General features: G+C 47.0%; 1 protein-coding gene across 1 annotated transcript; it reads right to left on the bottom strand.

Annotated features, from left to right (window-relative positions):
- Positions 1-1,223: 1,223 nt before the first annotated feature.
- CTH (cystathionine gamma-lyase) lies at positions 1,224-14,076 on the bottom strand. The gene is made up of 12 exons (XM_032697040.1): positions 13,847-14,076; positions 12,091-12,172; positions 11,459-11,554; positions 9,703-9,812; positions 9,005-9,136; positions 7,181-7,238; positions 6,447-6,524; positions 5,620-5,772; positions 5,209-5,330; positions 3,753-3,805; positions 2,506-2,644; positions 1,224-1,842 (listed from the first exon to the last, which is right to left on the bottom strand). Exons 1-12 carry the CDS (start codon positions 13,994-13,996, stop codon positions 1,834-1,836), a joined length of 1,182 nt encoding a protein of 393 aa, XP_032552931.1. The 5' UTR covers positions 13,997-14,076; the 3' UTR covers positions 1,224-1,833.
- Between the last annotated feature and the right edge of the window lie 1,795 nt (positions 14,077-15,871).

Here is a 15,871-nt window from a genome sequence, read left to right as displayed (position 1 = left end):
AATATTCTGTGTGTCAAGAAAATCATGGGATAATTCATTGAGAATTTCACCTCTGGCAGTTTTATCTTTCCCCAAACAAATGGGATAAGGGAAATTCCCGTCAGCAGCAGGACAAGCAAACACACAAGCTTTTCATTTCATGGGAGATGAGAGACTTTCCTGACAGAAACCAGACATTGCTGCCCTTCAGGAGCAGCCAAAGACCAACCAGCACGGCACTGGGCAGAGGCTGCACTTCCCAGAAAAACACATGGATCTGAGGGACTTCCTGTGGATGGGCTTTATGAGGTGCTGACCTGGTATAACCAGTAACCCACCCTTAGGAGGGGCAAGGGAAAAACGGGGAATGGCTTCCCACTGCCAGAGGACAGAGTTAGATGGAATATTGGGAAGGAATTCTGCCCTGTGAGGGTGGTGAGGCCCTGGCACAGGTTGCCCAGAGAAGCTGTGGCTGCTCCATCCCTGGGACTGTTCAAGGCCAGGTTGGACAGGGCTTGGAGCAACCTGGGATAGTGGAAGGTGTCCCTGCCCATGGCAAGGGGTGAAACTGGATGAGCTTTGAGGTCCCTTCCAACCCAAACCAGTATGAAATGAGGTGGTTTGGGGTGTGAATACCTTCACCTCAGTTTTCTCAGGATATCATCACTGTAGATAATGAAGGCTAGTCTCTGTTTGTGTGGTGATACACAAACTGCCTTCCTGCCTCAGCTCCAGCCTTCTTTCCTCTCCTGCTCATGAGCTGGGCTGTCCCAGACCACAGTCTGAGGCAGCCTGGAATCAGCTGGTGAGTGAACATCACCCAGCTTGCATTCCATGTCAGCTCTCAATCTGAGACACAAAGCAAAAAGACACCCCAGAAAGTCCAATTTCTACTTAGCTTAGGAAAGCCAAATGTTCCCCCCAAGAAGGATATATGCAGTCAGTCTTGTAACAAAATCCTGCAGCACCTTGTGCTTCTTTGGTGGCTCTTCAGCAGAGTCACCTGGGGGGACGTGGGAGGGGACACTTTTTCCCACCCAGCCCCTCTGAGCATTCCCTGCCTGAACACTGCAATTTGCAGGAGAAATTGTTCTACAGCCAGATTTACATCTCCTCTTCCTGACAAAAGTAACACCATCAATGACATCTTCCCATAGGAAAATCTGAACAGCTCCAGGGTTATTCTATCACCTGATTTTGAACATAAGTAGCACATGGAAATGGAAGAAGAAGGAAGACATCAAGGAAATTCACAGCATATTTTAATTAAAGTTGTTTCAATCATTCTCATAACTAACAGCTATTATAAAGCTATTATTTACCATTTTCAAAGCATCATTTTCAATACTGCATTAAAAAATCCAGAGGAGAAAAGCTTTAAAGCACATTTCCGACCTAATTAAAATAAATCTAAGGCCAATCATGTTTTTAAGATGGGCTGTTGGGTTGGAAGAGAAGAGAAGAATGAACTGTGCATCCCAAGAGCAGCACCAGGAACCACCCCCTGTGACCTCAAACCATCAGAAGAAACACTGATCTCTGGGAGAACAAGGAGAACATTTCTGAGGGAGCCCATGGCTGCTCTCACACACAATTACTGAGTCCAGAAATCCCAATGGATTTCCCAACAACAGACCTTGACCCACAGGAGAGCCCAGTCTGTGCCACACACAGTCCATGCACAGCCAGGCAGCAGCAGAACCAACCCAACAGCACCAGGGAGACTCTCCAGGAATCCAGATTGAAATTCCCAAAGGCAAATCAAAGGCAAATCAAAGGAGCAATTTGGTTTTCCATGTCCTCTTCCAGTCTTTGCAACATCCAATTCCAAGTTCCTTCTTTAAGCCTCAAGGCTTATGCAAACTGCAAGAAGAAGGGAAAGGAGAGATAATTATGTTCTGCCCCTCATCAACCACACACTTTTCTTCTTCTTTTCATAAATAAGACACATTTTGGCATTAAATTAATTTCATGCCCTGTGCTGGCAAATAGAAATATGTGTAGTTACTGATGATAACTTTTCCTATCATTAAAAAAAAAAACAAACAAAAAAATCCTGAAAAACAAACAAACAAAAAACATTAAAAACCAACCCTACAACCCTACACACACAAAAAAATCCACTTTCTGAAATCCACACCTGTGGGAGAGAAGCATCAGGAGTGGAATGAAACAGCAGTACTCAAATATTGGACTTACTGTTTGAGAGAAGCTCTTAAAGCTCCTTAATATATTTCAACCCTGCCAGGAAAAATCTGAAGCACACACTGAGCCTTTCTAGGCCTGCGTGAGAGTCTCCCTGAGCCTGACTTTAGCAGGGACATTCCCATGACTCCAACATCTGTTGTACCTGAATCCATATCGGTTGAGACTGTGATTGACCAGGACACAAACCTTGTGCAGGGAATCCTGACAGGGAGAGCTTTAAATCCAAGGTCTGCTTAGGAGTGGCTTAAAAAGGTAAGAATTCCCAGGAGTCAGCCAGTGAGAGAGGGAATGATTCTTAGGGGGTAAGAACCCACTCACCGCAGCCTTCAGGGCCTGGTCCAGGTCAGCCAGTAAATCCTCCTCATCCTCCAAACCCACAGAGAGACGAATCAACGTATCAGTGATGCCAAGAGCTTCCCTCTCCTCCTGGGGCACTGAGGCATGGGTCATGATGGCCCTGCAGGGACAAACACCAGCCTAAGTTTCCTAAGAACTTTGCACTTTCCTCAGTAAAGCCCCAACCAGCTGGTTTTCTGCCAGCACCCCCAAAGTTTCATGAAGTTTTACACCTTTTCTGTGCCACTCGCTGCTGAGCCCACAGATGGAAAGAGCTCGTGGCAGTGTCTGTAAATGATGTGAAGTCAGGGACTTCAGACTTTCAGGAAAGTACTTCTAAGCTACAAATTATAAATAAGAAGTGGATACTTCAAAATCTGGAGCTAAAAAAGGAGCAAATCCCATTCCTCTTCCTTCCAGAGTTTTTTTTGGGGTTTTTTTGCTCTAAAAGCTCTGCTCTGCATGTGAAGAAGCAGCTGCAGTGAACAACGTCCAGTATAAAATCTCCTGTTTTCTATTAACTTCTGGTTTCTTCTTGTCAAACTGTACCAGATTACACTGAAGGGTTTACTCTCTGCAGGTTTGGATGATATGGGCAAGAAGGTATTTTCCCCTGTGCTCCACCAACCAACTCACAATTTCTTCCAGCTGCTGGAGTGGTTTAAGATTTGCTGTTACTCTAATGAATACCTGAAATGCTTTAGCACACAAAAAGCCATAAATTCCCATGTTATCTTTTTGAAAAGCAAATTGGCTTTGGTAAAAGAATCTAATTCCATATAAATCCTCTTTTTAGCCTTTTAACCTTAACAGGAGCAGCCAAGTGTTACTAAAATTCCCACAAAAAGTCCTGACAGGGAAAACAAGGCAGTTGGGTGCACGTACTGACCACGCCCTCTTGTGTGAGCAGAGAGCATGGCACAGCTCTTCCCTCTATCCCATCTGCTCCACAATTCCAACACACGCGGATTTCTTGGATTGTTTTCAGAGCAACAAATTCCTAAATTCCAGCTTTCCAGTCAAAATTCCTCCATCACTGCACTCTCACATTCACAGAATTCACTCATTCCTGAAGTCTCTGCTAGGTTTGTGCTACACAACACACCATTCTTTCCATAACAGGGAAAACAGCTTGGCCTCAGGGACTGGAAATATCTGTGCTGTCCCCCACTAATATTTTGGGGAACTCTGCAGCCTTTTTAGACTTTGAAGATAGAAGAATGACTTACGGGTGCTCCGCCAGGCTCTCGTAGCCCCCCAGACTCTCAGCCAGGGTAAACACCTATGGGAAAGATGGAACACAAATTAACAAGGGTGAAAGGGAAGCGTGAAAGAAAGAAGTTAACAAGTTTCCATGGATGCATGGAAAGAGATGTCAAAGAATCATGGAATATCCTGAGCTGGAAGGGACCCACAAGAATCATGAGTCCAACTCCTGGCCCTGCAGACACCCCAACAATCCCACCCTGACCCTGAGAGCATTGTCCATATGCTCCTTGAGCTCTGGCAGCCTTGGAGCAATGACCACTTCAAGGACATTATGGAAAAAGAATGTTTAGGGGGCTTTTTCCCTAAGTTTTTCTATAATAAGTCTTATTTTATAAATGGTACTAGTGTAATTCAGGAATAAAGTGTACATTTAGCAAGTCAGAGCTACTAAGATTTAAAACAGACTCATCCTGCCCCATCCTTGGAAGTGTCCAAGGCCAGGATGGATAGGACTTGGAGCAGTCTGGTATAGTGGAAGGTGTCCCTGCCCATGGCAGGGGGTAGTAGAAGATGGGCTTTAAAGTCCCTTCCAACCCAAACCAGTGTGGGATTCTATGATTCTTTGGAATGACTTTACTTTTGGACAAGCTTAGTGACAAACTGATGGTCATCCAAGTCAAAGGGCTTGGATAACTGTCAGGAACTACTTCTCCTGGGACACATTCCCTGATATTTCTTGTCAAAGCTGGCAGATCTCCTGTGCCAGGATTCAGTCCTTTCTCTCAGGTCAAAGGATATTTTGCAGGCCAACCATATTTTTAGTAAATTCATTTTCAGTGGGTGACATCAGCTGGCAAGTGAGACAGGGGGCAGAAGGAAGTTCTAATTCACCTCCGCCAGTTCTTACTGATTGGTTTTTCCAAGAACAAAACAGCAAAACCAGTAGAGCAGGATGCAAATTAACCAGAGATCACGACTAGAAACACATCAAAGGGCACAGGCAGAATGAACACAAGGCAAAACAGCAAAAACCTGTTGTTTGGGTCAAATAAACAACCAACCATTCTCCAAACTGAGGGACTCTCTCTCAGCTTCATGATTCAGGTGTCTCCTCAATGTTTCATTCTCCTGATGAGCACTTTGAAATATTCCAGCAGTGTTACACCAGCCACAGCTCCTCTGCTTCCAACTCCTGCAGGTATTTTGGCAAAAGGCCCTTTTGTCAGCAGCATTTCCTGGGCTAACCTGGACACACCTCACCTTGCTGTGCAAACAAACCCTTCCAAGGAGCTCAGGCATCTTTTGTTCCCTCTCATTAGCCTCACATTTACAAATTATCTATTATTTAGAGATGGTCACACCCAAAAGATTTGAGTAGCTTTGCAAGTACAGACAGACTCTCCCCTCACCAAGAAAAGCCTCTTCCACCATCCCCCTCAGCAGGACAGTCCCAGGAGACGTTTTATTGCCATTTACCTTTAGGCTCTTGAGGAAGACAGTAGCATGTTTGAGGTTCCCCTTGATGTAGAAGGTGATCATGCCAGGACAGCCCGTGCACTGGCGCTTCATCAGCTCATACTGAGGGTGGGAAGGCAGCCCTGGAATTTGGGGAGTCACTTGGAGTGAATGACCCTCCCTTAGACGTGGAGCAGCTTCCCCCTCAGCCTCTGCCAAGGTGGACACCCAGCTCAAGTCACCCCTGGAATCTGGGGAGTCACTGAGGAAATTGCCCTCATGCAGAGGTGGAGCAGCTCCCCCTCAGCCCACTCCAAGGTGGACACCTTGGAGCTCCAAGGTCACCACATGAAGGTGACGATGACATGGAGCATCACAGCACCTAAATCCACCCTCTGGGACATTTCCTGCTCAGAGGTCCTGCCAACCCACCTGGGAAAAGGACCTTCTCCACCCGGGAATGTGACTCCAGGAACTGGGCAACGGCCAGGGCATTGTGGAAGTGCTGCTTCATGCGGATGTGCAGCGTCTTCAGCCCCCGGTTGCACAGGTAACAATCAAAGGCAGACGGGACGGCCCCGAGAGCTGGGGAAGGGAGACAAAATTCCTCAGAAAAAAGGGGTTGGTTTGGGTTTTAGTACAACTGATACAGTCCTAATCTCCAACATTTCTGAAGTTAGAACGTGACAAGTGGGAAGACACCTGCTGCAATCTACCTTCCTCAGCTCACAGATGTGGGGAGCCAATTAATGAGGTGAATTAACAAGCTGAAGCCTCGGGGGTTCTATTTATTAGACATGATATACCTTTATTGTCTCTGCTGTAGGCAGAGAACAGGCAGAACCCCATACAGAAATTTATTCCTGACAATTAAGAGGCAGTAAAATGCTCAAAATCAACATATACAAGAAAATTCTGATGTGTGAGTTTAAAAAATCCCTTTAACTGCAGGTGTGCACAAGGCAGAGAGACCCTGATGCTTCCAGGATGGGTCTCATCAGTTCTCTAGAAGCAATTAGGAAGTGGAGACCAGTGTAATTAATTTCATTAAGTTTATTAAGTTTATTTTATTAATTTAAACATTATTTTAATTGTATTAAAATTTATTAAAATAAAAATTTATTTTATTATTCCCAGTTCTGTCCATTTGAGCTGCATCTCTAAGCAGAATTCTCACCTGTGTGCATTCCCATGCTCCCCAGCAGGAGCTAGTTTGTGACCAGGATTCATTTCCAGGTATTTCCTGTATTAGTACTCACAATTCTGCAGGAATTTGAGCCTCTCATAGAGATCATCCCGGTTCACTGAGACCAGCCCCATCACCACATCACTGTGCCCTACGAATGAAGACAAGAACAGGATCGGCCATTCCATCTGCTCCAGGGTTCTGCCTCAACCCCCCAGTTTCTCCATCCTGGTGTTACTAAAACCCCAGTTTTGCAAGGCCCTGGGTTGTTCCTGAAGCTCTAGCCTTTCTTCCTGTGCAGACAGAAATCACAAGGCAGATTTGGGCTGTTTCTAAAGCTCTGCTCAGCACTGTCTCCTGCACTGGCACTTCCCAGGGCACCTTTGCCACCTGCCAGGACACTGCAGGAACCAGGAATGTCCTGGAGAGAAGCTCCAGGCTCCTGGGTCAGGGAGAGCAGCTCCCAATCCACCTCCTCCTGAAGGCACCTGCTTTGTTGTAGCCAAATTAAAGCCAGTATGGCTTTATAATAATAATAATTCATGTTATCACAGAATCCCAGACTGGTTTGGGCTGGGAAGAACCTTAAACATCACATCCCACCCCCTGCCATGGGCAGGGACACCGTCCACTATACCAGACTGCTCCAAGTCCCATCCAACCTGGCCTTGGACACTTCCAGGGATGAGGCAGCCACAACTTCTCTGAGCAACCTGTGCCAGGACCTCACTACCCTCACAGGGAAGGATTTCTTCCCAATGCTCCATCCAACCCTGCCCTAAGCAGGTGTTGAACTCCCACACTCACCGTTCAAGTACTTGGTCGCAGAACTCACACAAATATCAGCCCCCAGGGACAGAGGACACTGAAACAAAATTAAATTCACAGCTCTGATTAATGCCTGCGTGCAGCCAGGTTCACTTCCAGCTATCCAAAAAGGCTTACACAGCAAAAAATAAGTGGAGAAACTAAAGAAAAACCCACAAAAACTTAACACTTTAAACACAAAAACCTGAGAATGATGATTGAATGTGTGATAAAACCAAAAGCACAGGGAGACACTCTGAATTCAAGATAAGCACACTCAAATGTGATTTAACAGCACTGGCCCAATTCCCACTGGCTTCAGGGAGAAAAATGGTTCAATCCATCTAACATACAGTTCATATTTGGGAAAAAATAGTTCTATTGCTTAGCTGAGGCAAGAGAAATAATGGTATTTACTCTCTAAAGTGGATTTCCTTAGAAAATTAAGACCTCAACACAGTCTGAAAAGCAAAAAAATTGCATTGTTTTCCAAGTATTGGTGATATTACACTGAAAGAACGGAAAACATGAGAAAAGGAGGTTTTCTTTGCCAACTGTTTTTCCTCACCTCCCAGCTTTGTTCCCAGAAGCCTTTTGAAGGTGAGACAAAGCAAGGGGTTGATGGGCAAGAGGTCGTGAACAATGTAATTCTTTTAATTAATCACTGAGGGACTTGGCACATAATATAAACATATTCCAAAGAGCGAAGAGCATCAGTGTGTTAAAAGGTAACAAAGCAAGCAGGTCTAAAGACTGCTGAGCCAGATTGAACATGGACATCCATCCAAGGAACATGGATAACACTCACTCCCAATGCACAGCCAGAATCACCATGGAAAAATGCCTTTTACACTCAGTATTGACACACAAATCTCTCTGAAATTCTCATTTGCTTAGCACCAGCAGAGGTCTGGAGGGGTTTAACACCACCACCCACTCCCCTCATCAAAATCAATCATTAGCACTGGCACCAGGCTGACCCAGACTCATTAACCAGCCCAGCTCACTTTGTGCCTTTTCACACCCCCCTTTCTGAAGTAAATTGTGAATTCTGAACTGAATAACACACTGCAGGGGAGAATCACCAAGCTTCTGGAATGTCCCAGACCAACTGCAGTGCTGCTGGAGCTTAGCATTGACACTTTGTGCAGAGCTCCCTAAATTCAGGAAGATCTCAGTACCCTGAACAAAACCAGACACTTTGCCTTTGCACTCTGCCAGAAGGGTGACTTTGGACCTAAAACACAAGGGATTGGCTTGGCCTCCTGGGAAATTTATACGTATATTTCCAGTCCATATTGAGATCAACAAAACTTGGACGTGTATTATTCTGAAACACTTTCAGAACTTAAGAAAATCACTTCCTTTTATCAATATAGAAAAGTTATGTCGGTTGTTATAAACAAAGTTATAAACTTCTAAGACACATACTCACCAATATATTGAAGAAATATTGAATGTCTCAAAGGAAGACTGAACAAAGTTTGCTTGTTTTAACTTTTTCTTCCACTACTTTTTCTAGACTACCAAGTGGTTCAGAATGGTGCTTAAACAGCTTATACAAAAGAATTGCTATAAAAAGGCCAAAGTCAGAAAACAGGACACTTTTTAACAAGCCTGCTGTGATTTTCATCAGAAAGAACCAAAATCCATGATTTTTGAATGACAGATACACCTCCACTGATGCAACCAGCAGAATTAACCTGCAGCTAGAAACAGAGCAGGTGATTTTACATGCAAAGATAAAACTACAGTTCCTTGGTGCTTCCCATTTTGAAAATGTCTCTTGAACTACACTGAGTAATGGGATAATGGTGAACACACCTGGAAATAGGGAGACATGAAGGTGTTGTCCACTGCCAGGAGAACATCCCCGTGTTTATGTGCCACATCTGCACAGGCACGGATGTCGATGACCTTCATCATGGGGTTGGTGGGGGTCTCGATCCAAATCAGCTGCACAAATCCAACAGAAACCACCAGGTCAGAGATTTTCAGTGCTGCTGATGCTCCTTGGGTAAGTGAGAAGTGCTTTCAATGATAATTTATTGAGTGCCAGCTTCCCAGAGTGAAAACAAGGTTTCCCTGCTGGAGCAAAGGAAGGTTCCTTAGGAGAGGTGATTCCCCACAAACTCAACATGGGAAGCACAGTAAAGCTTTTGCAAATCCAGGTTCATCCCACCTGGAGAAGGCCTGACAGAGCCAGAACAGTCATTATGCCCAAAGGTCTGAAACACTTCCCTGGAGCAAGGGATTATCCACTCCAGTGCCATGGAGCACCTCCAACTCTGAGCTCAGTGTTCCCACTGCTCTTTTGTACCTTTTCCTTCCTCCTCTCTCTCTTCAGGGTGTTTTTTTGTCTTCTTAAAATGTTTTCCATGAGGCAGCACAAACATTATTACCACATGCCCTGGTGGGACCAGCAGTGCCCCAACCTCTGCAGCCCCTCAGATCAACACAGACCAAATTCAACACGAGCAAGAATAAAACTATTTAACAATATTCATTTCCCTCTCCCCTACCTTGGTCTGTGGTGTAATTGCAGCTTCCAGGCATTTTGGTTTTGTGCAGTCAACAAAAACTACCTTCAAACCAATTTCTGAGGCGACTCTCCTGAAGTATCTGTTTGTGCCTAAAAAAAAATCCAAAATCACAAAATCAAACAACTTCCTTTGACTTCCCTTCACTGCTCTCCAGTCTTTTGTATCACCCAGGGAAAGTCAGGAGGGCACAGCTTTGTGCTGCACGTAAATGACAAATGAGTATTGTTTTTATTTCTAAAAACGTTTAAAGATTGTTGTAGTTTTAATTATCATGAAAAAGTAATAATGGGAATATGGGATCAGAGTGATTTGTGAAGTATTTGACATCAACAACAGGGTTTTTTTGATCAGAAAATTAAACAGAGAATTAATCAAGGAGAAGACTCCAGTACTGTGTTTATTATCATTCCACTAAAAGTGATTCTTTACTTCCTATCTGTCTTTGGAACCTTTCATTGAGAAGATTAAAAGAATCCAGCAGCAAACAGCTGATCAATAGATGTGCAACACACTACCTGGAAATACTGACTGGATTAAAAATCAATTTATTGGGTGTCTCTGCCAAGGTTATTCCACATGGACTCCCTTCTGTCCAACAGCAGTTTGCCATCAAAGCATGAAGGGATGGAATATGGAGATTGGTACAGCTGAGTGATTTGAGGGTTTAAGGAAACACTTTTTTTATAACAAAAGTATGAAAAAAAAATCAGGGGAAAAACAATAAAATTATCTTTGCAAAAGCCACCCCAGGTCGAGGCTTTAAGGAGCAGGTGAACAAGTTTTGCTTGAAAAATACCCCCCTGAGCCCTTTAGAAGTGAGGAACTGCCCATGTGCTCTGGTTAAATGACTGACTGAGTTGTGGTGAGAGAGCTGTGAGCTAAAGGAGCAGAGATTCCCGCTGTCTCCAGCTGCAGTTGGAGAATACTATCTGGCATGACAGAACTTCAGTGTGAAAAGCAAACATGTGTGTGTTTAGATTTGATGTGCACAAGCACAGAGAACTGACTGGCAAACACTCAGCACTTCTAGGGGAAAGGAAAGTAGATTTCCAAGTTTTCAAGCTGTTGATTGGGAAACCTGCCTCTAACCTTCCCTTGATAACACAGCAGGTTGGATCTCTCTGTTCCAAGGCCTTGGAAACTCCAGCCCTGCTGACCAATGGAACAGAGGTCACACACCAAGGAACTGTCACATCATGTCTTACCAGCATGTTCCTCCTCAGGAATTCTGGGTGACCTAAACCTTCTGAAGGACTTGGCTGAGGTGGATATCTGCTTGGACTGGGAGTTGTTGATAAATACGATGCAAGATCAATACCTAAGAGTGGGCTGTGGCTTCTCTGAAGTGTTCAGAAAGCACGGGGACAACAGAGGGAAGCTGTGCTTTGGGAGGAGACGATGGAACAGTTGTCTGAAACAGTCCAGACAAAATGCTGGTTGGTAAAGGGTCAAACCTAGGGAAAGAGGGTCCTGCTCTGCAAACAAACCTGTGCAGCACTAAGATGTTGCTATTTCCCCTCATGCAAACATGTATTTGTTGTTACATATTTTTAAACCTCCATGTTGTGCCAATGAAATGTTTCAGTGCCTGAATTTCTAACACCCAAATCAGACAGGAGTGATCTGTGTTCTCACAAGGTGAAAAGGCTTCGAAGAAAAGGGGAATTTCAGAGAGGTCAGCTCTATTTTATCCTTTGCACAGTGAAGATCAAAGGCCCCATGGTGCTGTACATACCTCCATAGACATCATCCATGCAGATGATTGTGTCCCCTGTCTTCAACAGGTGACAGATGTTCAGAAGAGCTGCTAAGCCCGAAGAATAAGCTAAACCTGGAACAGAACAGAGTAAGTGGCAGACAAGCTGTATTTGATGTGATACAACCTGGTTAGACCTGCCTTCACCTCCCTCACTTTGTCTCTCAAAGGAACCTGTTCTGTCACTCTCACTCTCCCTCACTTGGTGAGCAGAGCCAGTTAAAGCAGCAGATTGATTTACACAGCTTGGGACCAGGATGGACACTGGTGCCAGACTGGGAACAGATTGGGACCAGGGGCTGCCTGCTCCCCCTCCCCACTGCATCCAGCGCTGCTGCACAGGGATGGATCAAGCTTAGCTCAGGTATCAAACACAGTGAGGAAGAACAACAGAAAGCCCAGGGATTGAGCTGGACTTTCCAACAATAACTGCTGGACTCTGACCCCATAAAGCGGCTTTTGCTGTGATAAGAACTGTGATCATGGAATTATGGCATGGTTTGGGTTGGAGGGGACTTAAAGCTCACCCCGTTCCACTCCCTGCCATGGGCAGGGACACCTCCCACTAGTCCAGGTTGCCCCAAGCCCTCTCCAAGCCACGAATTACTCACTGTATTTGGCTCCATCAAGGGCGGCCACAGCCTTTTCCAGGCAATCCCGAGTTGGGTTCCCAGACCGGCTGTACTCATATCCCTGGGGTAGGAGTGAGAGACAATGTAAGAGAGAGCACTGGGAAAGCTTTAGACAATACTACTTCCAGGTTCCTTCAAGAGCCCTCACTGGGGGCATCCAGCTCCTCCCAGAACAGCAGGAAGGTTTCCTGGCACAACAACTGGGCATCTACACCAGCAAAAGCTGTCTGGGGGTGCACTGGGGGTGCAGCCACATTCTCCTACTTTTTCCTAAACATCTATCTGTGGTCACTGTTGGAGAAAAGGTCTTGGGCTGACACAATCCACTCACTCTCAGATCCCAAAATGGGTCAGGTTGGAAGGGACCACAGTGAGACATTTGCTCCCACCTCCCTGCTTAAGCAGGGCCATCCCAGAGCACATGGCACAGGACTGTGTCCAGAGTGTTCCTGAATATATCCAGGGAGGGAGACTCCACAACCTCTCCGGAGGGAATTATCAGGGAAAATTTTCCCATCTCCACCACACTCAGTCTGAGAGATGGCACAGGGCCAACTGTACCTGTCACTTCCTGAGAGCCCAAACATGTCCCTGGCAAGTTCCGCAACTCACTGCTCCAGCTTTTATGGGAATTGTGGGAAGATTTAATGGGGAAAACCACTCCTGCATGCTGGATGCAGCAGTTACAGAGAACCTGCTGAGCACCCTCGGATTTGCATTCTTTGAGGATCCCTGTTTAATGACAACTTCCTCGTGCTCTGGAATCCCGAGGATTGCTCCCAATCCTCCGGCAAAGCTCCCGGCAGGAACACCAACAGCCTGTCATCAGGATTGTGGATACAGCAGCTGACTCCTTCTGAGGACTTCTCCAGTGCAGCTGCCTGCTCCCAGGCATTCCCAGCTGACTTCTGTGTGGAATTGGGGATCACAAGGCACATCCCTTCTGCCCAATCGGCCCAGTTCAGCCTGTGGCTTTGGAGCATATCCTGGTTTAGGAGGGGCAGATTTGTGCCATGGCCCATCAGAAACTTCAGGATAGGTCAATGCAAACCTTCCCAGTAGTTCCTATGGGGCAGCCACAAAATCCTTATGAAATATTTCCTTCTGTTTGGAAGGAAAACTAAAGCAGCCTCTCACACAACATGTGTGAAGGAGAACACGGATTCTGCCTGGGCCCTGCATCTGGAAAATGGGCAGGTAAAGCTTTCGAGAGTCCTGGCTCTGTGCAGCCCATGGAGCTGGGCAGCAGCATCCCTGCCCCTGCTCCCCTTCCTCCTCATTTCACGTGGAAATCATTCCAAACTCTCTCAGTTCCCGGGAAAACACAATCACAGTCTGGGTCAGGCTGGAAGGGACCACAGTGGCTCACCTGGTCCCACCTCCCTGCTCCAGCAGAGTCATCCCAGAGCACATGGCACAGGATTGTGTCCACACAGGTCTAGAATATCTCCAGTGAGGGAGACTCCACACCCTCCCTGGGCGAAACCACCGCTTCCAGCGGGAAAAAGATGCTCTTTTTGTCCAGAAGCTGCCACTTCCATCAGGAGCTCCCTCCCCTTCCCAGGGGCAGCCGCTTCCCGGACCTCCCCACGCCGGGCCTTCGGGGTCCCCCCGGTGTGCCCACTAGCTCAGTGCCCCCGTGGGTGTCTCAGTACCCCCGAGGATGGCTCGGTACCCCCGCGGGTGCCTCGGTGCCCCGGGGGTGACCCGATGCCGCGGTGGCGGCCGCACTCACCGCGTGCTCGCCGGGCGCCCGCTGCTTGAAGGTGGTGGAGAGCGAGATGGGCGGCACCACGGCCCCGGAGCGCCACTGCTCGGGGTCCTGCCCGGCGTGGATGGCGCGGGTGGCGAAGTGAGGGAAGGGTGGCAGGAAGCCGCGCTCCATGGCCGCGTGTCCCGCGTGTTCCGTATGTCCCGCGTGTCTCGGGAACTGCCGGAGCCGCGGCGGCAACGCCGGGGGCACGGCGAGGGCGGGGCCTCGGCGCGGCCTCTCATTGGCTGCGGCGCCGGGGGGCGGGGCCAGACCTGCAGTGGCAGCGCCCGCCCGCCGGGGGGAGCTCGCGAGCCGGGATCGTCCCGATCCTGGGGGATTGTCCCGATCCACGGGCGCCTTCGCTGGGAACGGAAAAGGGAGCGGCGCTGCCTGGATCACCTCAGCATCCGGGAAGAGGATCCTCTCAGTCCATACAAACATCTCCAAGGGGTGTCAGACTCTGTGCAGTGGTGCCCAGCAACAGGACAAGGAGCAATGGTCATAAACTAGAACACAAGAAGTTCCATCTCAACATGAGGAAGAATTTCTTTCCATGGAGGTGGCAGAGCACTGGAACAGCTGCCCAGGGAGCATGTGGAATCTCCCTCTCTGGAGACATTCCAAACCCACCTGCTCCAGGTGACCCTGCCCTGACAGGGAAGGTTGAACTGGGTGATCTCCAGAGGTCCGTTCCAACCCCAGCTATTCTGGGATTTTGTGAAATATCTTATTAATGTGTATAAATATGTAAAGGAGGAGTGTCAGAGGGTGGACCAGTCTCTGCTCCGGGGTGCCCAGCAACGGGACAAGAGGAACAGACAGGAATAGACAGATGCCCAGGAAGTTCCACCTGAACATGAGGAAGCAACCGAGCACTGGGACAGATTGCCCAGAGTGGAGTGGAGTCTCTTCACTGGAGATATTTCAGAACTCTCTGGACACAATCCTGTCCCATCTGGAATGACCCTGCTGGAGCAGGGAGGTGGGACCAGGTGAGCCACTGTGGTTCCTTCCAGCCTGACACATTCTGCATTCTGGGATTAAAAATTAATTCATTGTGTCTCCCTGCCAAGGTTATTCTACATGGATTGACATCCACAGAACAGCAGTTTACCCTTCTGAGGGTAAAGGGCACACAGAGGTGGGTTCAGTGTGCTGAAGGACAAGTACAAAGGGGTTTTATATTATATTTTTTAAAGAAACATTTTCTTTACAACAAAAATACAAATAAAATATGAGCAAAACTGGATCTAAGCAGAGCAAAACCCCTGGGTGTGCACAGGGCAGTGTCTCAGCCTGAGCACACAGCAGGAACCTGAGATTTAGGAGGGAGGAATTTCACCCTATGGTGACAAATCTGCTTCCTATGGGAAACAGATCCTATGGAAAATGTCCACACTAAGCTCAGGGGCGAAGCTTTGCTGTGGACCCACCGTCCTGCCGGGTCACAGCATTTCAGGTACCACCAAATCCCATAACAAGTCTGTCTCCTTTTTATAACAATTTCTATTATAAAATCCAGGACAGTCAAGCAGAGGCAAAAGGAAAATGGAATTATTTCCTTTGGCATACAAAATTCCTTCCTCCTTTTTTCCATTGGTCACCTCTGCATATTCCTGGAGGAGGCTGGGCCTGTCCCTTGGTGCTCCTGCTCCTTTCATGGACACAGATCTCGCCCAAATATCCCCAAACCTCCTGCTGAACCACTTCACTGAGCCAGGACAAAAAGAATTGTAGTCCCATGGATCAGTCCAAGTGAAAAGCTTGTGGTTTTTCCTGTGTAATAAGGACATATAAAAATTCCTGAAGTGCTTTGGGACAGCACGAACTGCAAGGAGAATCAACACTTTCACTTGATGTCTTGAAGTTCCTTATCTGCTTTTTCTTAAGTTTCATTTCCTTAAATCTTTCCAGGAGGAATGCATCCATGAGAGATCATTCTTCCATTATTTATTTCCTGCTGGAGGAATTCCTTAAGTGAAGTTTCCACAGAGCCACAGCCAGGAA

This window comes from Chiroxiphia lanceolata, chromosome 9 (genome assembly GCF_009829145.1).
Source record: "Chiroxiphia lanceolata isolate bChiLan1 chromosome 9, bChiLan1.pri, whole genome shotgun sequence".
Lineage (NCBI taxonomy): Eukaryota > Metazoa > Chordata > Aves > Passeriformes > Pipridae > Chiroxiphia > Chiroxiphia lanceolata.
Note: the sequence above shows the minus strand (reverse complement) of the source record. Positions and strands in the feature narration are given on the sequence as shown.

What these genes read in the sequence shown, in the direction of transcription:
- CTH (XM_032697040.1), bottom strand. Translation starts at nt 13,996, where the DNA reads ATGGAGCGCGGCTTCCTGCCACCCTTCCCTCACTTCGCCACCCGCGCC. An exon ending in CCTTGATGGAGCCAAATACA is followed by an intron (nt 11,555 to 12,090) that starts GTGAGTAATTCG and finishes GTTCTGTTCCAG; the next exon opens with GTTTAGCTTATTCTTCGGGC. An exon ending in GAGAGCCTGGCGGAGCACCC is followed by an intron (nt 2,645 to 3,752) that starts GTAAGTCATTCT and finishes TTGTCCCTGCAG; the next exon opens with GGCCATCATGACCCATGCCT.